The sequence below is a fragment of the Leopardus geoffroyi genome, chromosome B4 (genome assembly GCF_018350155.1).
Source record: "Leopardus geoffroyi isolate Oge1 chromosome B4, O.geoffroyi_Oge1_pat1.0, whole genome shotgun sequence".
In the NCBI taxonomy this organism is placed as follows: domain Eukaryota; kingdom Metazoa; phylum Chordata; class Mammalia; order Carnivora; family Felidae; genus Leopardus; species Leopardus geoffroyi.
In genome coordinates this window covers 71,280,524-71,304,673 of record NC_059341.1, presented here as the reverse complement: position 1 = coordinate 71,304,673, position 24,150 = coordinate 71,280,524, and the positions used below count along the sequence as shown (strand labels likewise).

The 24,150-nt window shown below is 35.9% G+C and overlaps 1 protein-coding gene across 3 annotated transcripts in view; it reads left to right on the top strand.

The window, feature by feature from the left end:
- ADAMTS20 (ADAM metallopeptidase with thrombospondin type 1 motif 20) overlaps positions 1 to 24,150 on the top strand; it is a 174,249-nt gene that overhangs the window by 119,724 nt on the left and 30,375 nt on the right. For 2 of the 3 annotated variants that reach the window (XM_045463296.1, XM_045463294.1), the window contains 6 exons: positions 8,919 to 9,086; positions 17,667 to 17,840; positions 17,923 to 18,093; positions 22,268 to 22,468; positions 23,179 to 23,308; positions 23,972 to 24,066. In XM_045463296.1, the coding sequence (XP_045319252.1) occupies positions 8,919 to 9,086; positions 17,667 to 17,840; positions 17,923 to 18,093; positions 22,268 to 22,468; positions 23,179 to 23,308; positions 23,972 to 24,066 (939 nt within the window). The remainder of the gene's footprint in view (positions 1 to 8,918; positions 9,087 to 17,666; positions 17,841 to 17,922; positions 18,094 to 22,267; positions 22,469 to 23,178; positions 23,309 to 23,971; positions 24,067 to 24,150) is intronic. The other variant, XM_045463295.1, reaches the window with a different exon arrangement.

Genomic DNA, 24,150 nt, shown 5'->3' with positions numbered 1-24,150 from the left:
TGGGATTGAGGGAGGGGAAATGAATACATATGGTCACACCACCATTTTTAACTGAATCTGGTTATTTTTTTAACCAGATGTCTATTTGCCTTCCCTTCCTGTTTCTCTGCCTCATGCCCACTGTGACAATAACTTAAGGTATGTCTGGTGTGTTTTTCAGTGTCTAGGTAAGCAGAGTTTGTTTTTCAGGGAGAAAAAGATAGAATCTTACTGGAATTCCATTGGGGTGATTATCCTTCTATCTCATCGCTGAATGAATTCTAAATGTATGTGCCTTGAACAACCTCCATGTTCTATTCAAGTGTTTCATAGAGAAATCCATGCCATAGATTGTATTTTCACCAGTTTGTATTTCCTAAGGATTAGGAAAGGAAGGAAAAGGGGAATGGAAGTTTAATATGCATTTTGAGTCTTGTGTCAAGCAGTGTTTTAGGTTATTCATATGTTATCCTTTAATCTCACAACTACCCTGAGGTGGGTATCATTGCCACCTTATTGTGAGAAAACAAGATCAGCAAGGTTAAGCACCTAGCCCAAAGTTGCTCAGCTGACAATGGACACTCAAATGTAGGTGTCCGATTCCAAATCCCATGCCCTTTTATTCTACCCTCTACTTCCCAATAGTAAAAACTATTAAACCCCACCTTAAATTTTAACACAAAGAATTCATTTTAATCTAATTAAGATAATTTTGAAATTAGCTTAAATTCACTAAAATTAATCCCTAAAACATTCTTGCTTCACAACTTTTATTACATATGATAAATAGACGTAAATATGTTCACCGGGTATTGTTCTTTTAATTTCAACTCTGACTTTTCCTTATCAAAGCATTCATAGATCTTTTTTTATTTCTCATCTGAGAGTTCTCTGTCCTTTTCAGACCATTAAAACCCTACTTAAAAGCAAACTTCTTGGCTTTATTTCTGTTAACTCCCACAACTAGCACAAAACATTTGTAGAAACTTGAAATGGTAAATCCTGTTATTCTGCTGACACTTGATTTTAAGAATTTTATAAATGTTACCATAGCAATGCCTTAAAAGTCAATATTTTTGAAAGGTATGCTTTCGTCATTTTTCTGACCTTTTAAACTTTTTATGGTCTACCCACACTAAATAGTTTTCTAGTTTGTTCCATCCGGGGAGGCAGGTGCTCATGACTCTGGAGGTAGGCTCCCAGGGGACAAGAGTGGGGTTTTCATCTTGGAATGTGCCATACAATCTTACAAAAGTAATGTCCTAGTTGTTGTGATTTGTATAAAGACATTAAGAAAAAGTAAACTTACAATGATGGCCCCAAGGAACTGTTTAGATGAGTTCTACTTGCTAAACAGATTTTATAGAAGAATCAGAAATGTTCATTACCCCTTCATAGTACACACAACTATACTATTAGAAAGCTAAGAAAATAAATTACAAAATTTAAACTTGAGAGTTTTTCCTGTTTTGTTTTGTTTTTAACTATAGATAGTGCTTACATTTTGAATAAAAATTACATTTATTGGGTGATGGGTACTAAGGAGGGCACTTGCTGGGATGAGCACTGGGTGTTACATGTAAGTGATGGAATCACTAAATTCTCCTGAAACCATTATTACACTATATGTTAACTCGTTTGGATTTAAATAAAAATTTAAAAATTTACATTTACTCTTACAGCAAAATAAACCTGAGTTCAATAACTAATGTTGGCACGTTTGTAATGATTGTTCATCAAATCTTATTATTGAAGAAAACTAATCAGATGATTGGGTACTATAGTTTTCTGTCACTGGGATGATTTTTCCTTCTGATTTTCTGATATTTTATACGTATAAAATAATATTGTATAAGTGAAAATTTCTGTAAAGTATTTGCATTAGTTATTGATTGCAACTTTGTTTCAGGTTTTATATTTGAAGGTGAAAATAATCACAAAACTTGTCCAAAGTCATAATTTAGACAATATTAATTATATTGAAATATAATTGAGATATTAGCTTAGAACTATAAATTCATTGTGTATGTACATAAATATAAACAATATGTATATTTAAAATAACAATTTAGAACATGAAATAGAAATTAAAATTATAATTATTGGGGTGCCTGTGTGGCTTAGTTGGTTAAACCACTGACTTCAGCTCAGGTCATGATCTCACAGTCAGTGAGTTCGAGCCCCCAGTCAGGCTCTGTGCTGTCAGCTCAGAGCCTGGAGCCTGCTTTGGATTCTGTAGCTCTCTCTCTTGATATCTCTTGAAATGAATAAATATTTAAAAAAGTGTTATAATTATTACAATGACATGAATGCAATGTAAGTTTGCTGGATATGTTTGTTAATAATGTGTTTCTTTGTCCCTTAAGTTGGGACTCAAAACATTTTTGCAAATGAATCTGACTTAAAAAAAAATTTAAATGTCTGGAGTTGCAAACTTTAAATTAATCAGAAGCAATGCAATAGAATATGAAATATTTCATATTCAGTAGTGATTATTTTTAAGACCAAATGCTGGCTTGGCTTATTAAAGCTGTATAATCAAAGAATGTCTGTAACAGGTTAAAAAGAATTTTCAAACTCCATTTAATTTTGAAACTCTACCTATAATCTTTCAGGAAATACTGTGAATAGGGTCACTGTTGATAGATTTAGTATCTTACTCTTTAGTGCACATATGCATTGAATTAAAGGAACAGTAGCAGTACTATTTTACAGAGCTAACACCCCACTCTTACTATGCATATTTTGTCGTTTTTTGTTTGTTTAAGCATATTCTATAGTCTGGCTATTTATTCTAACTACGTTAATGTGTTACTTCTGTAATGAGGAGTTCTATTTAAAATAGTGTCCTACCAATGTAGAGCATGCCCCTAATTACAGAGTGGTTGCATAAAACTCATCTGAAATTTTACTGAAATGGGGCTTTACCCTTAGATATGTAGATGTTACTGGCTTCCTGAAGATTTCAAAAACCGTGCTGTTCCTGGGTTCAGATGCAGCCTTCTCATTTTACTTAAAGAATGCTACAGGCTTCTTAAAAATCAAAAAGAATAGATAAAACATATATGCATGTACACGTACACACAAGTGTTTTATTCCACAAAATATCTAATTTATGGTCTGTCTTGATCTGAAACTCATTTCCCTATTATGTCATTTCATAGATCAATCTTGTTTTGTGATAGTGTTGTGAGGACATTTATCATATAATTACCAAAAAATTTAAAAAGTCTCCTGCCAAGTAGTTATCGTCAAAATTTCCCATTAAAAATTTTTATCTTTGCTACAGAAGCATAACACAGTTCAGTTTTGCAAAAGATCAAAGATAAATAATACATGTTCCTATATTGAGAAATTAGTTGATATTTTTAGAACTGGCACTTTAAGGCTAAGGAATACACAACCAAATTCTCTCAAATTATTTCAAGAGACACTCTAATACCTGATTATATTTTTTGCTATCATTGTGTTTAAATCCCATAGTATTTTTTTGCTATCATTGTGTTTAATCCGTTTTATACATAGTAGTTTGATGCTTCTTCAGTCACATGTAATGGAAGTGATTTCTGGTTTGTAATAAAGTGCATTCAGATTTAGATCTGTAATGTGCAACGATTGTGTTCCTGGGAGTTTGGCTCTTCTAAAACAAAATGATTGTGTGAATGCTTTTGTTACCTGGTTGTAGGTTTTCCTGGGTTGTCTGAGGAAATGGGCTAATGCCTGCCATACAATGAGTAAGTGGATAGATATGACACCCAGACATATGGCTATGAGCTTTCACATTTTCGGCAGATAACTACGGACCTTGCTGTCAGGAGACAGATGATGTGCTAGCCAGAAATAAAGCAAAAATTCACTTCATCCAATTTTTCCAGTTTTATTGAGGTATAATTGACATGCACCAATACAGAAGTTTTAGGTGTACAGCATGATGATTTGACTTCTCTTGTGAAATGTTCACTGTTGTGAGTTTAGTTAGTATTCATCATCTCATATAGACACAGTAACAAAAGCAAAAATAACTCCTTGTGGTCTTTTAGAATTTATTCTCAACAGTTTCCTGTGTATATTATCACAGTGTTAACTATAGTCATCAGGATGTTGTGTTACATCTCTAATACTTATGAAGTCTCTACCTTTGATCACTTTGCTCCAATTCCTCCTTCTCATCGTCCCCCACTTCTGGTAACCACAAATCTTATCTCTGAGTTTTTTGGTTCTTGTTTTTTCAAGACTCCACATATAAGTAAGATCACACAGTATCTTTCTCTGAGTTATTTCACTTATAATGCCCCCAAGGTCCACCTATGTTGTTGCAAATAACAGGATTTTCTCACTTTCTATGGCAGAATAATATTCCATTGTATATATGTGTACCACAGCTTCTTTTTTTTTTTTATTTAAGTTTATTCATTTATTTTGCGAAAGAGCATGCAAGTCAGGGAGGCTCAGAGAGAGAGAATCCCAAACAGGCTCCACATTATCAGTGCAGAGCCCAATGTGGTACTCAATTCCACTAACCATGAGATTATGACCTGAGCCAAAATTGCTTAATCGACTGAACCACTCAGGTGCCCCTGCCATAACTTCTTTATCCATTTATCCATTGATGGACTTGGGTTGTTTCCATGTCTTGGCTTTTGTAAATAATGCTATGAATGTAGGGGTGAAGATATCTTTTGAAGTTAGTATTTTCATTTCCTTTGGATAAATTCTCAAAAGCAATGGATCTTATGGTAATTATATTTCTAATTTTTTGAGGATTCTCTATACTATTTTTCCATAGTGGCTGTACCAGTTTACAATCTCACCAGCAGTGCACAAGTTTTTCCTTTCTCCACATCATCACCAGAATTAATTATTCATTTTTTTTTGGTTATGGTCATCCCAATAAGAGTGATGTGATATTTCATTGTACTTTTAATTTGTATTCCCCTGATTATTAGTTATGTTGAGCACCATTTCATGTATCTGATCGTGATGTTTTCCATTTCCGAGAACTGGAGTTAAGTAAACTTCATTTCCTTATTTTGTTTAGCAATTTAAGTGTCTAGAATCAACATCTGTCACAAACTGTCAATTCCCTCCTTTATGATATCTTTACAAACAAAATAATAACCCACACCTCAAATATTAAAAATAATCTTATTCTGGAATTATGTACAACTTTAAAAACAAGAATAGACTTGTTACAAAGTGAGTCATATTAAAATGATTAATTCCAACTTTCCACCTTGGAATTGAAAGTGCCATCCAACCTGCACAACTCTGGAGATTGTATTTCATTTTTAGAGCTTGAAAATCCTATATTTGTTTCAAATTTTCTTTTTGCCTTAAGTAGACATTTGGCTTCACCTAGTTTATGGGAATAGGCAGTTCAGGTTACTTGTATTTAATGTCAGCACTTCTGAAGTAGATTGTATCCTATTTCTACTATCCCACCGCATTTATGAAAATATCTCAGAACTTAACACTATGTTAACTAAGAACAATAGGGATGATTTTTAAGAATTCTTTTGATGAGAATGCAGGAAAATACACAGTGTTAGTAAAATCTCAAGGGAGTAGGATGGTATCAGGAATATAAAAGAGAAAAACAAAAAAATTTGCTGAGTACCAAAGAAAATAATTGTCATGTTTGAGTATTCCTATCAAGTGGGCCAATTTGTGGTATCTTTGCAACTCAGAATGTATTGTGGTTTGCAAGAAAGAGGGTAGCATTTAACTAGTTATTCACTTTATGGAAACCTCATTCCAGCTAAAACATGATTCTTTGCATAACATGATCTCTTCTACTTAAATCATCATATAGAATTCATCAGACTTGATAAATAATATACTTACTCCCCTTCGAATCTTGAGGAAAAAGAGCTCTACTTTAAAAGTGCAACCAAGCATAATTTATTTTGAAATTCTTTGTGCTTTATGTCTGTCTTTCCTAGAGAACTTTGTGTTTACAAACCAATAAATACATTCCAAGGAATTTAAAATGTGTTAATAAATTACCTTAGAGTTTCAGAAAAACAAAAGGAATTGCTTACACCAAAGATCAACATCAATTAATCAGCCGATATTTACTCTACCTGCCTTTTTGTGGGTGATGTGGGTAATCTTTAAAAGGTCCTTGACCTCCAGAAGTCTGGGTAGATAAAGAATGTGACAAAAGTAGAAAATGATGAAGTGCTAAAACCAGAGTGAGACTCAGAAGAATTTAGAGAAGTGAAAGATTGACATGTATTTACCTTAGACATAGGATTGACTTAGACCTTTAAGGATAAATCACATTTAGCAAGCATCAAAGGAAGTGATTAATTGAGGTAAAAGGAAATAATGTGAATTAGGCACTCTTGTTGAGTGAATATGTCACATTAAAGAGAAAGTTACTGTATTATGCCTAAGTAGAGCAAAGGTGTGTGTTGAAAAGTAACAATATAAGGTCAGAAAGGTATGTTGACTGAAATTTAATGGATGAAGAAAGCAAAAAAGAATATAAGTTTTGATGTACTATTGAAGGCAATAGGAAACCATTGTCAGTTTTTTAGCCAAAAAAATGTTTAAAATTATATTTAATAATAGTCTTGGTTAAAGATTAGAATAATGATGAAGAGAAAGACAATCTTGAGTTAGAGTAGGAGACACTATTCAGTTTTGTGAAGAATAATCTTGGCTTCGATAGTGCACTACAATATCTGAGTTTACATTCCATTCATAGATATTGCTCGTAGAGGAAATACATCGCTGAATTCTAAAGTAGAATCTTTAGTATCCCCTCTTATGGTACATAGTTTAATAAATGAATGGTCATTTTTATCAGAAATATCAATAATCAGCTGCATATTTACTGTGTGATTCTTGGATTTCTTGGCATTGTTAAAACTCAGAATTTTACAAAACAGACACATGGGCAATGCCCAGAGAAGACTTACTAAACAAATATATGACCACCATCTTTGTCCATCGACAAGCTTACTTCTTCAAAACTGACTTTAAATATCACCTTCTCCTTGCTTGAGTACTTATCAAACATCCCAAAATGAATGGTTACTTTTCAGAATTTCTTAAATCCATAATTTTTATTGTATTATTTTAATGGTCTTTATGACTTGTGTTTTTTTCTGATTTTTATTGGGTTTAATATTCTGTCGATCTACTTTGGTATAATTGATTTAATAGGTGGTATGTGTCATTTAGATTATAAATATTTTGAGAGTAAAGGGCAAAAGCAAAAGGTGTTTAATGAATCTGTGTCTTCAACTCTTGGTATATAGTAGAAACTCAATAATAGAACAAATAAGTTACCAAATATTTTTACATCTTCCTTAAGAACAATTGTGTTGATCTTAATTATCCACAGTAATGCTTGCTGACAGGAAGAGTAATGAATGCTCTTCTGTTCTAAAGATCTAAAGCTTAGAAATAATAATATGTACCTCAGGAGAAAAACATTTTTCCATGTGTGAACATGTATATATACTTCCTGATGATATATGCTTCATGCTCAATAATATGTAATGTTTCTGGTATAAAAGATAACATACTCTTTGAAAAACAGATAGTGAAGTCAAGAAACAGGGAAGTACCCAAGTCAGAAAGAACAGAGCATATAGCTAGATCCAAGAGAGAAGGTCAATAGGAAAGAATGCATACTCACTGTAAGTTACGAAGTTCCCTTAGGGATTTTCACAGAATTCAGTGTGTTCTAAGTGACCTGTAAGTGACATTTCAGATATGATAATAAGTCTTAATAATCAAGGCACTGAATTAAATCAATTGCCTACACAAATGAGATATAGTATTGCAGATCATATAAAATGATAAATTATCCCCCAGCTGTTTTTTTAATTTAAAATATTTTAAGCATCTAATAGTCTGTATTAGATAGTCTCACAGTCTTTGAACTATAGATAAAATATATAATATATTATCTAATATTCTCAGAACTCAGTGTATGTTTCTAAATGAAACCATATGTGAACAGCTGTCTCAGAGGTATGATAGGAGTTGTCTGGAATCCGTGTCTTAAGTTTTCTCTGGTACATATATTATGCTGAAAATTGCCAACATCCTGAAATCATGTAAAGGAAAACAGTAGAAAAGGAAGCTAATATTTATTGAGAACGTACTGTATGTAACAGGACTGGATTAGACTTTTCATATTCTTTATCTCATCTTTATAATGAACCTGTAATATTGGTGTTATTATTCCCATTTTATAAATGAAGAAACTGAGTCTTGGACAGGTTATGAAATGCACCCAGAGTCACCCTGGTAGTAAGAAGCAGAGCTCTTTCAAAGAGCCCAAGCTCTTTCCACAACATGGCTCTGGCCTCACTCATTAAATGGAAACTGGCTGAAAAATGAAGTCATTGTTTCACTTATATCTTTACAGAGATTTTAGTTATCTTTTTACTGAATATATTGGAGGGTTGATTGTACAGAGATATTTTTCCAGATTGATGCAGAAAACAAACCTGAACTGGAGTGCACTTAAAAAATAAGTTTTCTCCTTTCTCAATCACAGTTCCCTGCATTGAGAAATCATTGCATTTTCTTTATACATCCTAAGCATACTTTGCAGTGTGGGAAACATATAGGGTTAAAAATAGAATAGTGATGACTATACAAAATTTAAATGATCATGCGTGGTAACCGGAGTTAGCTTCAGATACTCTTTAACCTTAGGGGATCTAAACCATTTATGTACCAGAAGAATGCTTGGTATACTGTAGACACTACTTCTTATGGAATTAATGGATAGCTCATGTCCGTCAATGTACTTCAACGTCCATTCATGGTCCAGGGCAGATGGACAAATTTTAAATTCTCTCCAGTTAGAAATATCCAAGAAAGCAATGATGTTTTGATTGCTTCGTTTTATATATTTTGAAGATAAATTAGTCAAATAAAATGAATCAAGTATATTCGTGTTTATTTTCTAGTGCTCAGCTTCTTGTGGTAAAGGTTTAAAGTACCGTGAGGTGCTTTGCATTGACCAGTTCCAAGGGAAATTAGAAGAAACATATTGCAGTCATCTACGGAAACCTCGAACTCACAAAGCTTGTAGATCTGTCAGATGCCCTTCATGGAAAGCCAATAGGTGGAAGGAGGTAAGTGATGTATTTTATAATTATAAATGTATTCTTGCATTTATAAAGAAAATCTCAAATCCCTATGTTGATATAACCTTGAAAATTTTACTCCACTAAAATGTGTTTTACTCTGTTAAACATGATTTTATACTATGCTCTGAATTAATGTACAGTGTTAACGCACTTGCTAAGTCTATATCTAAATAACAAATTAGTCCGTTGATTTTTTGTGACTATTGATGATCATATTATTCCAGGTAGTTTAAAAGTCAAGTATAGGGGCGCCTGGGTGGCTCAGTTGGTTAAGCGGCCGACTTCGGCTCAGGTCATGATCTCGCAGTCTGTGAGTTCGAGCCCCGCGTTGGGCTCTGTGCGGACAACTCAGAGCCTGGAGCCTGTTTCAGATTCTGTGTCTCCCTCTCTCTCTGACCCTCCCCTGTTCATGCTCTGTCTCTCTCTGTCTCAAAAATAAATAAACGTTAAAAAAAATTTTTTTTAAGTCAAGGATAGATGATGATATATATAACAACGTCCTTGTTTCCACACCAAAATCTTGGATTTTGAGCTAAGGTTACGTTTTGGAGAAGGGACTGCTAAGTTCTAAACAGGAGCATCATTGGAGTCTTTTAAGATTTAGGAACATGTCAGAACTAGGTAGCCTGAGCTGGTTGAAGGCTAGAGTGAACACACCTGGAAAGACTCAGCAAAATCCATGCCTACTTTTCAGCATTGTCTCAGGCCACTGAATCTTAGGGACAATGGATAACTTGTTCACTAAGAGCCTTAGTATTGGGCTAAATATCTTATCTTGAATAGTGTGATTTAGTTGCAAAAAAGACTTTCCAACTCTGAATTTATATAGTTGTTATGTTTTGCTTAAAATCAGGGTTTGCCTGGGCCACCTGGGTGGCTCAGTTGGTTAAACGTCTGACTTTGGCTTACGTCATGATCTCATGGTTCGTGGGTTCAAGCCCCACATTGAGCTCCATGCCCACAGCTCAGAGCCTGGAGCCTGCTTTGGATTCTGTCTCCTTCTCTCTCTGCCCCTCCCCCCCCCCCCCCCGCGCGCACGCTCTCAAATATAAATAAACATTTAAAAAAATCAGGGTTTGCCTTACTTTATCTGCACCAAGATATAATGCACCAGAATAATGGCAAAGTGGTTTTCCCCAAAGGGTGAAACACTGTAAAGTCACTGAACGCAGCACTGAATGCTGCATGTGGCAGAGACTTTCTAATGCTGACACCAGCCAGGAACCACTGGGGGATGGGTGTGGAAGTGGGACAGACTTTGGCTTCTTGGCCACCAGCATTCCTGTTGATCCTCAGGATTCTTCTGCTGTGCAGCTGCTGTGGTTGGTATTCATGAGGGACACTTTCTGACCCTTGACCTCCAGCCCCACAACAGCAAATCAATCATCAGTGCTAACAAATTGGCCTTGGCTTACCACCAAGTATGAAATTATATAAGACTCACTAAATGGACGTGTTTAAGGGGTTTCTAAGATACAGATATGAATATTCAAAGACTATAAAAAAACACAGATGCTTTTGTACAGAGTCTGCTTTCTTCTCTTTGAATTGGTTTTCCTTGTCATAGAAATTAGCTTCATACACCCACACAGTCCCCAAATCTCTGCCAGAAACAAATGACCATTTGTGAAGTCGTTGGCTTTTGATTTATTCTATAAAAAGTACCCACATGAAGTTAACAATTGCAGGCTGTCACTGTGCTACATGTAATAATATATTCAACAGAAGTGTAATTTCAGAAGTAGTTACGAGCTAATCACCGGTTGCTACTCTGTTCCGACTGTATAAATTGTAACATTGCTTTAGTATAATCACTCACTATAAAATAATTTCATTTTATTACTATTTTACATTATACCTCAAGTGGAAAGACTCATTTAGCAAATTGTGACCACAAAGGTGCTCCAGTGAGTTTTGAGGTAACTCTCTTCATTTGGTATTTGATATCATTTTTCAAGGAAAGGATTTAGTAATTCATTTTAGCAACTGCTGCCAAACAGAAACAAGCATTGGTGTGCAGAGCCATTTGTCCTCTCACTCCAGATGTATACCTTTAGAGGCAAAGTAAATACTAGAATCATTTAGAAGGAAAAAAAAAATCTCCCTCCACTTTCTGAAGAGTTCTTTTGAGTTCATAAGAGTTCTTTTGTTTGTTCTGTTCTGTTTTGTTTTAAACTTAATTTTACCTGTTTGAGAATACTAACTTTGCTTGTATATTCAAGTTTTTAAGGCATGGTGCTGGAGACCTCATTGTTTCATGCTGCATCTACTTAGGTCAGTACCATCCAAATGTAGCTTTTATGCTCAGAAAAAAAAAAAAAAAAAGTCCAGAATTCTTGCCTCCTCTTGATCATGGCTAATCTGCTGGACAACTTGGAAAGAGGATCTCACTCAACCCTACTGAATCTAGAGCCACGTGATATCAACCACTTGCCTGGTTCCCCTTCTCTGAGACGCATCATTTTCTTTCTAGTATTTTAAGATCAGAGCTGGAACCAAAGGTGATAGAAGTTCTGAAATCTCACACATCTGTTGACTGGTGCCCCCTTTCCCAAAGCCCCTGGAAACACTTTTTTTTTTTTTTTGAAACTATATGCTAAATGCTAATTAAGTGATTTTGTATTTCTCTAATTCCATATTTCCCAAATACATAAATCCATATTTATATATTTTCAAAAATTTCTGATGTATACATATATATCTCTTATAGCCTAAAAGATAGTAGATCTTAATTAAGTCCCGATAGCCTCTGATCAAGAGCCCAGAACCTCTTCATCTCTCTTCCCCGGCCAAGCGATGTTCCTACCAGTGAAGATAGGCTGGAGCCCCAGGACAGGGAAGATGTGTTTTTGCTCTGGGGCTGAGTGAACTATGCTTCTCAATCTCTTCTGGTTGGTTCCAGCAATCCTGTTTTTGCATTTCTATGCTGCCTGTTCATTCTCTTCCTTTCTCCTCTTTCTTGATACTTAAGATGGCCTTTCTTTGAGTGGCCTCAGATGACTAACTCTCCGGTTTAAGGCATGTATCAAGAAAGTTTTCGAGGCAGAAATAATTTTATCTCTGCAAGAAAAGTGAAAAAATTGGGAATAGGAAGGGAGCAACAAGGGACAGCCACTTCCTGACCCTGTGAAGAGTCAACTACAGCTATAGAAGTTAAGTTGCTTATATCTGCAGCAGGCAAGGAAGTTGGGGGTGGGGGAGAAGCATGTGAACACAGGTCTATTTGAGCTTTCCCTACTATAGTTGCAGTCATAATTATTTCATTATCATCATTACATACCAGGTCATCGTTATATTTCCTTAGCAATATATTGCCACTCTTACAAGGGCACCTACAGTCAACAATTGTAGATTGTTACCGTGTCACATAGTGCACATTCAATAGAAATCTAATTCCTATGTGTACTGAATTCATTGCAAGCTTATTTTTGTTAAAAAAAAGGTATGTTGTCTAAGTACAAGATACATGGATTTTACAGTTTATGGGGAAAAACAGTTTAGTTGATCACATATTAAATATGATGTAGTTGTCTAAATTACTAGCAACATAATAGGCCACAGTAGTGATGGATAGTGTTCAAATCTTTGGCACAGATCCTGGTCAGATTTTTGGAGCAGTGCCTATTCCAGGACCCACACTGTAAGAAAAGTCTTGACAAATTCCCACATCCCCAGAGAAGTACAGTCAAATGGTTACAACCATTCTATGTCAGTTCCATTGTATTCTACTGCAAGTAAGAAAAGTCCTAATGATGAGTGGCTTCAACTCAAAGACATTCCTTGTTTACATAACAAAACCAGAAGGTCACTGACTTTAAGTTTGACTCAGCAGCTTTACAAGGTCAAGGTGCTGGATTGGCATTTCTGTGATTTTATTGGTCAGCTCCTACTGGTCATAAAATAGCTGCCACAGTTTTAGGACTTACCCCTTTATACTTTCTCACATGAAAGTGAATATGCATTTGTTCTGTGTTGGAAAGGAGGACAGATTCCAGATGGTCGGTAAATGTTTAAAGACGACTATTTCAGCTCAGTCTGGGCGAGTATTTGTTAACTTTAGAGTCACCCAAAAATGGAATGACTGCTTTCAGGATATGGCGAATATACCCAGACTGAGGGTATGAAAGTATAGGTAGGTTTGATGGTCATTCATTTACTATAGCTGTAAAAGGAATTTCAAAATCGAAGAGAAATGGAAGTTACACATTCCTAGAATCTTTCCTAACTCCAAACATTCTACTATTGAGAATACTGCTGCTACATTATTGACTCACTGAAATAGACCACAATTAAGAATAACTATGGTAAAATCAAAACCTAAATCTGTTATTAAGAAATTATAGGGGCACCTGGGTGGCTCAGTTGGTTAAGCGTCCTACTCAATCTCAGTTCAGGTCTTGATCTCAGGGTCATGAGTTCAAGCTCTGCACTGGGCTCCACAGTGGGTGTGGAGTCTACTGGGAAAAAAAAAAAAAAGATAAATAATGCATCAAGAGACAAGACATCGCTATTTGAATTTTAAATAATTTATGAAATAGCAGCTTGGTGAACCTACTTTTGCAATGCACGTTCTGGCATTTCTAGCAGTTGCTGAAATGACTACAGTACCTGTGGATTGGTGAAAGTTCACCTTCCCCAGTTCCACTGTCAAGTCTTTCAAGTGCCAGCCTGTGCAGTTACAGTACATTACGTATAAATCGGATGTTCGTCTGATTGTTCCTGTCTGAATTAAATAATGCTGTGTTGGTGAGTTAGTGCATTCAGTATCTGTATTATACTTGTAATTATAGTCTCCCATGGACTTCACATTAGTTATCTGGATTTTAAAAAAAGATAATATGTAACGTGCTTATAAATCTGGAGTTCTGTGAAGCTGTTAAGTAAGCTTAACATATTTTAGAGTTAGAGGTGTGCCGTGAGAGGTCATTCTAGTAAGTCACTTGACTAAAGAGTGAATAATCATATCTTCATAGCATCCACCCCTGTGGGGGAGACTGACCAGGCAAAGGTTCTGCTTTGGAAATGTTGAATTTGGGGTGCCTTTGACATATCTAGGTAGAAAACACAGGAAAGTTCTTGTAAATACGTAAAACATTCTTGTAAATACATGGAAATGCAAATGTTGAGGTCAGAATTAGGATCAAGGCTGGAGAGAACAGATTTTAAAAATTGGTGCATATGGGGCGCCTGGGTGGCGCAGTCGGTTAAGCGTCCGACTTCAGCCAGGTCACGATCTCGCGGTCCGGGAGTTCGAGCCCCACGTCAGGCTCTGGGCTGATGGCTCAGAGCCTGGAGCCTGTTTCCGATTCTGTGTCTCCCTCTCTCTCTGCCCCTCCCCCGTTCATGCTCTGTCTCTCTCTGTCCCCAAAATAAATAAACGTTGAAAAAAAAAATTAAAAAAAAAAATTGGTGCATAGAAGAAATTGCTCAGAGCGTTCAGAGGGTGTATGCGCTCAGAGCGTTCAGAGGTTATAAACAGAATCCCGGAATCTGCTAATATTTACGGCTGAACTGAGAAAATAGAGTCAGGTAAGGACTCTGAGAAGGAGCATTCTAAAAAGAATAGAGTACCTGGAGCCCAAGGGGATTTCAATTACAGAAGGCAGGATGGCTCCATAGAAAGTGGTCAGTGCTGCTAAATGCGTCCATGAGATTAAGACCAGATTTGAAAAGTTTTTGTTGGATCTCTCAGTTAGGGTTATTGATGATATTGGGTTAAGAAATATTTCATGTAAGCCATAAATTCTCTTTTCTGTTCAAATCTAAAATTGCATCAAATTGCTTTTTTCTATTCTTATCTTAAAAAAAGTGAAAAACAAAAAGTTACTTGTTTTCTTTCAAGCAGTAGACCATTTTTTTTTTCCTTTTAGGGAAGAGGTCCACAGTAGTAGTTACCCATGGTCACAGTGGATTTTTCAGTGGATTTTTTTCTATGACCAAGGGACCAATAAACCACTGTGGCTTATTGAATTTCAGAAAATTATAATTGTCTGATAGAACAACTTGCTAAGCTGTGTTTTGTGAATTCCTTTTTTCCAGGATTTTTTTTTTCAGGTTTAGAGGCAGGAAGTTTTCCAAATGTAGTTTATATTTCTGAAATTATCCCTGGAAAATGTTTGCAGGAGCCTTATTTTATAGGCTAAACATTTTCAAAAGAGGTTCAGATAAGCTAAACTACATCTAGACATTTTAGTCTGCTCAATATTGTGCCCTGCACTGAACACACATTAAATTATTGTTTTCTCCATACAAAGGAGCTGGGTTTTGTGAAAGCACTCAATGAGGGCAAAATTCAACTGGTTAAGCATAGAATGAAGGGAAATGTAAGCTATGTAGATATGTATACTGTTCTTCATAAGTTAAAACATATATATAAATTCTCTTTCAAGTCAGTGGTTATTACTTGTACACACAAGAAAGAAAACTAAATTTTCAAGTGCATTTAGAATGAAATGCTGCAACAGTCTGTAAGAGAAATTCAAGTCTACAAGTTCTTAGCTTTTGTGGGATATAAATATTTTTTCATTCATGGTAAATCCATATTCTGCAGGTATATACATTTATTGTTGCAGAAAAAGAAATTTGTTACTCTGAGACTCCTACAGAAACATAAAGTTTGGTGAAGGACCTTATTTTTTTTTTAAGTTTTACTTATTCATTTGAGAGAGACAGAGACAGCATGACTTGAGGATGGGGAGAGAGAGAGAAGGAGAGCGAAATCCCAAGCAGGCTCCACGCTATCAGCGTAGAGTCAGATGCAGGGCTGGAACTCACAAACGGTGGGATCATGACCTAAGCTGAAACCAAGTTGGACGCTTAACTGACTGAGCCACCCAGGTGCCCTTGCAAGACCTGAGTTTTTACCCTAACAATATCACTGGTGGGAACAGTGGGGCAACCTCAGATATTCCTCAGTAGGACTTCCAATCCTTTCTGGAATAACCCAGAGTATGTGTGTGTGTGTGTGTGTGTGTGTGTGTATGTGTATGTATATATATATATATATATATATATATTTCATACATATATATTTCATATATATATTTCATACATATATATTTTATATATATTTCATACATATATATTTCACATATATATTTCATACATATATATTTCATACATATATATTTCATACATATATATTTCATACATATATATTTCATATATATTTCATACATATATATTTCATACATATATATTTCATACATATATATTTCATATATATATTTCATACATATATATTTCATACATATATATTTCATACATATATATTTTTATATATATATTTCATATATATATTTCATATATATATATTTCATATATATATATGAAATATATATATATGAAATATATATATATGAAATATATATATATATATGAAACAAACTCACAAATTTTATCAGTATCACTGGGCGTTCTCCATACTTTATTAATGTTGGCACCACAGCTCTTGGTTGTGGTCAAGCTGTGTTGTAAATATGAGCTGGCATTCTAGAACTGCAAGGGCCCAGAGAGGTTACCAGCTCCTTCCCCAACCCCCAAAGGCAAGGACAGCTTAGGGTAAGGCGTCAGAAAGAACTGAACTTCATCTTGCCTTCTAAATTGTTTTTTTAATGTTTATTTATTTTTGAGAGAGAGAGAGAGAGCGTGAGCAGGGGAGGGGCAGGGAGAGGGAGACACAGAATCCAAAGCAGGCTGCAGGCTCTGAGCTGTTAGCACAGAGCCCAATGTGGGGCTAAACCCACGAACCGTAAGATCATGACCTGAGCTTGAAGTCTGACGCTTAACTGACAGAGCCACCAAGGCGCCCCTCATCTTGCCTTATAGAGGCAGAAGCACAGGCAAGTGACTTACCATCTCTGAGCCTCAGGTCCTCAACGCTGCTGGTCACAGGTAGAACTGTTGTTAGCAATAAATCTAGGGACACATCCTATGAAATTTTACAAATAACACAAAATCTTTGAACAGATGAGAAAAAGGAAACCTGAGAGACTATGGCAAGATTGTCTAAGTTTACAGTTTGTACAATCAGCTTCCCCAAACACTTGTCCATTGAAACACAATCATGAATCAACAGATTAGCAAATATTTGGATCCCCAAACTGTAATGGTGCAAGTATAAAGGTGAGCTTCACACAATCTTGGAAATTATTGTTCCTTTAAGGGAGATTATGTATACAGTCTCAGGATTTAAGTGATGTTTAAAAGCAATGTAGTAGAATAGTTTGATTGTGCAGTGAGTTTTATAGATATTAGGAATGTTGAAGTCAGAATAGTTTTCAACTGGGATGGAGTGTCTGGTATAAATTCTCTTATAGTTTGTCATGGTTTCCATAAGGCTTGAGTAGGTACCGCAATATAAAAATCTATTTGCGTACTTGTATAGATGCTTCACCCCAGACAGCCTTAAAAATACTGATTGCATATATATTCTACCCAATACCTGATGTAATGTCAGGCTATGTTTCAAAGAAACAAGAAAATAGGCCATGGCACTCTTTTGCCATCTTTACCTAATTCGATATTTGCTCGCTAATTGTTCAACTCACTCGGGCGTCTTTGTAGTGCTCTGTGACCTGTGGTCCTGGAGTTCAGCAAAGGGATGTGTACTGTCGGCTGAGAGGCGTTGGTCGGGTGGCTGAAGAAATGTGTGCTGGATCCACCAGGCCTGATTTTCAGCGGCAATGTTGGCGTCAGGACTGCATACAGTACCAGTGGGTGGCAGGAGAGTGGCTGAACGTGAGTATTGAGAAGTAAACTTTGAGAGACACTGCATAAAAGACTGACAGAAAAAAACCCCATTTTGTCATTGCACCTCTAGTGTTCAACGTCATGTCATAAAACAGAGACACATCGGCAAGTGAAGTGCATTGATGCACAAAACATTCAAGTGAATGACAGTTTCTGTGAACCTTCCACCAGACCTCTTTCAATCAAGAAATGCAGGAACCCTTCCTGCAAGTATATTGTGGTAACAGGAGACTCATCACAGGTAAGGCAAAGAAAAAAGTTAAGAAGTTTTGCTCCTGAGTCTAAAAACAACTGAGTCTAACATTTGATGTGGTTGAAACTGGGTCTAAATTTGTGGGGCCAGATAGTGGTATTCAGAGCAATCTAAACAATGGAACCACGCATGGATGGTGCAGAGAGAATAATAGCAGCATGTATGTTCAACTCTAGCTCAGTTCTCAAGTGTCAATTGCGGCCGACTGTGAAAGCAACCACCAGGAACAGTTTGGCAAACTGGCCCTGAGGAATTGCCTGCTGTTTAAAAACAGCTTTCTTGAGGTATAATTGACAAACAATAGACCACACATATTTGAAGTGTATACACCCATAGAACCATTACCATATTCAAAATGAAGAGCATCTCCATCACCCCCCAAATTTTTCTTGTGTGACTTTATAATTCCTTCCCCTCTCCCTTCCAACTACAGATAACCTAATGTGGTTTTCATGTTAGTGATCCCTCACTATATTATTTTGCATTTTCTAGAGTTTTGTGTAAATGGAATCGTACCATACAAACTACTTTTTGTCTCATGATTTTGATGACTTTAAGTATTTTGAGATTCAGTCAGGTTGTACTATGTATCAATAGTTTATCCCTTTTTATTATTGAACATTAATCCAGTTGGATATCTGGATATGGATATCTCCAAGTCCACTAAAATCTTCTGTGATGTCTGATCTGCCATTAATCCCCATGTAGTTTTTTTTTTAATCTCAGGGACTATAATTTTTATCTTTAGAAGTTTGATTTCAGCTTTTTTAGATTTTCCATGTCTCTACTTTTTGAGTATGCTACAGTTATTGATAACTTTTTAATGTCCTTCTCTGCTAATTCTAATGTCTATGTGTGTGCACTTACAACTGAGGGAATTTTATTATGCTCTCAAGTTTGTGCAACCATCACCATGATGTACTGCTAGAACATTTTAGCACCCCAAGAAGAAACTCCATATATAATAGTAGTCATTTCTCATTGCCTTCTTCCCCCTGGTTCCAGACAACCACTTACTTGGATTCTACATTGATGGATATTCCTGTTCTGGGCATTTCATATAAATTGAATCAAACAATATGTGGTCTTTTTTATATGGCTTCTTTCACTTAACATGGTATTTTAAGGATCATCCATGATGTAGTATATATCAGCCATCATTCCTTTTTATGGATGAATAATATTCCATTTTCGGCATATGCTACATTTGGTTTATTCATAAGTTGATGGACATTTGGGTTGAGCCACTTTTGGACTATTCTGAATAATGCTGCTGAGAGCATTTGTTTTCAATTCTCTTGGGCAAATACCTAGGAGTAAAATTGCTGAGTATTATGATAACGCTGTTTAACTTTTGAGGAAATTCAAAACTGTTTTCCAAAGTTGCTGCACCATTTTGCAATCCCATCTATTTTACATGCCTGGAATAAATCTCACTTGGTCATGGTGTATAATCCTTTTTATCTGTTTTTGGAACTGTTTCGCTTATGTTTTGTTGAGGACTTTTGTGTCTACATTCATTAGAGATATTGCTCTCTAGTTTTCTTTCTTTCTTCCTTTTTTTCTTCTTTTTTTTTTTTTTTTTTTCGTCATATCTTTGTCTGTCTAGTTTGGTATGAGGGCTATTCTGGCCTCATAGGATGAATTAGGAAGTGTCCCTTACTCTTCTTTCTTTTGGAAGAGTTTTGGAAAGTTTGATGCTAATTTTTCTTTAAACATTTGGTGGAGTTTACCAGTGAAGCCTCTGGTCCTAGGCTTTCCTTTGTGTGAAGTTGATTATTATTATCATTATCATTATTATTATTATTAATTCAATCTCTTTTCTTGTTATAGTTCTATTCTTTCTCCCTCCACCCCAGCACATATGGTTGTTGCTGCCTTCTTATTTAATGACTTTTTTAAAAAAAACTCACTGTAAAGTCTGTACTCTTTGTCACATGTAATCACTGAAGTTTTGCTTGATTAGTTTAATTATGAGCTAATGATTGGGTTGCGATTTCCTTAGACACCTGGAACCAATCTCCAGCCTTTGCCAAGAATCTCTGTTTGTGTAGGAACCTTTAACACTCAGCCAGATAATTGACAACTCGTCCTTAAGCTTACTGTCCTGCTTTTGTGCATGGCCTGGATGTCAACCAGAGGTGAAAATGTAGGCCTGTCCCAGGTGCTTCCTGAGCATGTGTGCAGTCCGGGACATGAACTCACCCCTATGCCTGTGCACAGCTTTCTAGATTTCTATGAATATATTGGAGCTTTTCACTGCCATTACAGACATCTCATTTCCCAGATTTTCCTCTTAACCTTTTTTTTTTTCTTTTATCTGGCTTATTTTTTGCTCCAACTGTTATCCCTGTTCTGGGAGCTGCAAAGTTAAACAGTGGCTTTTAGTTGGGTTCAATAAATGTCCCTAAGGGGAAAAAGGCTTTTAGCACTGAGTCAGGTCAAGTCAAAGAAAGAAAGAAAGAAGTTAAAGGAAAAGAAAAGAAAAGGAAAGAAAAGAAAAGAAAGGAGGGAAGAAAGAAAGAAAAAAAGAAAAAGGAAGGAAAGAAGGAAGGAAGAAAGAAGAAAGAATGAAAGAAAGCCTTGCAGGTGGGATCTTCTAGAAAGCCATCAAGCAATTCAAATTATGACAATTATGTGGAAAGGGGGATTTGAAAAATGTCCAACCCAGTTGTGCCTCTCTTGTGGCTACCAGGCTGCTCTTTTCACCATGTTTGCAGGGCTGTGGACTTTCAAGGCTACTGTGGAGCTAGAGAGGGGAAAATAGGTGTAGGGTAAGTCAAAACACTACAAAGCTCCCTCTTCATCCTGAAATTTAGGCTTGTTTATTAAATAAATTCTTCCTGGATTGTTGTAAGCCTTTGGTTAATTTCCAGAGTTCTGAGAAAGTTAATTCTGACAAATTTTGCTAGTTTTCTCATTGCTGTTATGGAGGAGAGAATTTTTAGAGGTCCTACTTTTCACTGCCCCCTCTTGACCTCTTTTGATAGATGGATTTTCTCCTCATTATGGGTTATATTTTCCTACTTATTTGCATGCCAGTTAATTTTTTAAATTGCATATTAGACATTATGAATTTTACCTTTTTGGCCGTTGGCTATTTTTTTATTCATATGCATATATTTTGAGCTTCATTCTGGAATGAAGTTACTCTGTCTGGAAACCATTTGATCCTTTCTTGCCTTGCTGTTAAGATTTATTAGGTCAGGCTAGTACATTGCTTTATCTAAGGTTAATTATTCCCCTCTACTGTGGCGAGACCCTTTTGAGTACTCTACCTATTGTCCCATGTATATAAGATTTTCCAGTCTAGCTGGAGGGAACAAGCACTATATTTGGTCTCATGTGAGTACCAGATATAGTAATTTCTGGTAAGACTTCTGGTTTGTTCATTCTTTGGCCTCGGTTAGTGTCCTCACATGTATGTGTGTACTGGTCAGAACCATGCTGTCCCCTTGTGTTTCCTTTTCTTGTTCCAAGATCTGGAAACTCTCAAAATAGTAGGCTAGAGCAATTATGGGATCACTTGTTTTATTTCCATCTCCCGGGTATCACTATACTTTATTGCCTAATGTCCAATGTCTTAAAAGCCATTGTTTGATACATTTTGTCCAGATGTTTCTGCTGCTTCAGGTTAGAAGGCAACTTATTTCTTGTCACTCCATTATTGCTGGAAACAAATATATTTGCCTATTTTTCATCTTTAATAATATCACTTACTTGTTTTAGTCAAATGGTATTATATATCACAGCATATATATTAAGATAAATGTATGCTAACTTATATATAATTACTAGTAAGTTAAGGATAATAAATGTTCTTTATTTTAGATAAGAACCCCTAATATGTTCCATTTCTCTGAAGCTGTGACTTTCAGGAGATAAAGCTTCATCCAATTAAACTGTTAGCAATGTAATGGAAAACAAAAGCAAAAAAGCACAGGCACTACAAATAGACAGTCTAGCTGGAATCTGCATCCTTTCCATTTATTGGTACAACTCTGGAAATGTTATCCAATGTCTCTGAACATTTGTTTACTCATCTGTAAATGAAGCTAATAAATTAGATTATAGTCCAGTATATATTAAGCACCTGGCAAACATAGGCCCTAATTAAGATTAAGGGCATCTTTTTCTCTCCTTATAATTGTATATTTTTCAGTGTGCAGGTAACTGCGGATTTAGTTACCGACAAAGGATTACATACTGCATTGCAGTCTGGTCTACTGAGAAATATAAGCTTCATCAACTTTGGCCTATAGACTATCGAGAATGCCCTGTTCTGCCTTCCCCTCAGGTTTACAAATGCAATTTTAGGAGCTGTTTGCATGTGGCCACTTGGAAAGTTGGAAAATGGAGCAAGGTCAGTATATAATTATGAATTTAATACCTTTTGAATGAGACTTTCTAGGTTTAGTATGCCTGGTAATCTGCACCACTAACTAGATTGTCTCACACCGCTTTTGTCTAAAAACCACTATCAGTTACTTGTATAAATCTCTCTTTTTCTATGCTTGCCTGCTTTCTATGCTTGCCTGCCATGGTCTAAGCAAGGACCATGACTAATAATTTATTGCTATTCCTCAGAGAACTTGGCACAGTGGTTTGCATTTTGAGTAGATGCTTAAGAAATATTTATTGGTTAAGTGAAGAAGTAAATAGATCGGATGTATGAGTAATGAAAGTCATTGGCACTATATTCCATTCTCTATTTGATAGAAAGCAAGTGAATGAATATTGCCTTGTAATCTTAGCATCTAACCATGAGAAAAAACTTTATAGTCTTAATAACCATCATCAATAATGCTTATCAAGTATTTACGATATACTGTTGATATAACAATACAAAATAAATGAAAAGAAGACAGTAACTGAGAAATAATAGATTCTGGCTCATGCCTAAGGATTACTTTCACCTGTGATTGTCCAGCCTCCAGGATATTTTTGTATCTGCAATAGTTCTAGCCACTATGGATCACCAGTTTGTTCCAAAGGGGCCTAGTCTGAAAGGAGAAAATATGGGTTTACTGGACTTATTATCTAACATTATCGATCACTGTATCCTGTTCACAGTGCTCAGTGACTTGTGGAGCTGGGAAAATGGAGAGAAGAGTGGAATGCGTGTCTATAAATGGTCGGTCCAGTAACTTATGTTTAAAGCGTTTAAAACCAGATGCTCAAAAGAAGTGTTATGTCAATGATTGTAAGTAATAGACTTTAAAAATCTACCTAGTACCTGGGTGTTCCTGGGAAATTTTAATTAAAATTTGAAAATAGGGGTGGCTGGGTGGCTGGGTGGCTCAGTTGGTTAAGTGTCCAACTTCAGCTCATGTCATGATCTCATGGTTTGTGGGTTTGAGCCCCACGTCAGGTTCTGTGCTGACAGCTCGGAGCCTGGAGCCTGCTTTAGATTCTGTCCCTCCCTCTCTCTCTGTCCCTCCCTGCCCTCTCTCAAAAATAAATAAACAGAAAAAATTTAAATTTTTTTTAATGTTTATTTATTTTTGAGAGAGAGAGAGTGTGTGTGAGTGGAGGAAGGGCAGAGAGAGAGGGAGACACAGAATCTAAAGCAGGCTCCAGGCTCTGAGCTGTCAGCACACAGCCTGACGTGGGGCTTGAACCCACGCACTGTGAGATCATGATCTGAGCTGAAGTCGATCGCTTAACCGACTGAGCCACCCAGGCGTCCCATAAACAGAAAAAATTTAAAAACAATTTTGAAAATAAATATTTGTAGTAGTCATGGGTTCCACAAAACAAAATGTCTATTTTTTTTCAGAGTATAACAATTTTAGTATGATTGAGCTAAATTCATGCTAAGCTTGTTCTTTGTTCATTATTGATATGTATTCATTTGTCCTTGAAGGTAAAACATTTACCAGCTGCAAAGAAATCCAAGTGAAAAGCAACATTACCATGGATGGTGACTATTACCTTAACATTAAGGGAAGAATAATAAAGGTATTTTGAAAGCAGTTTGTATTTGATTTTAACATTGGCTGTTGACTGGAGAAACCTTTTCTAGATGTTTGCATTTTCCCTCTA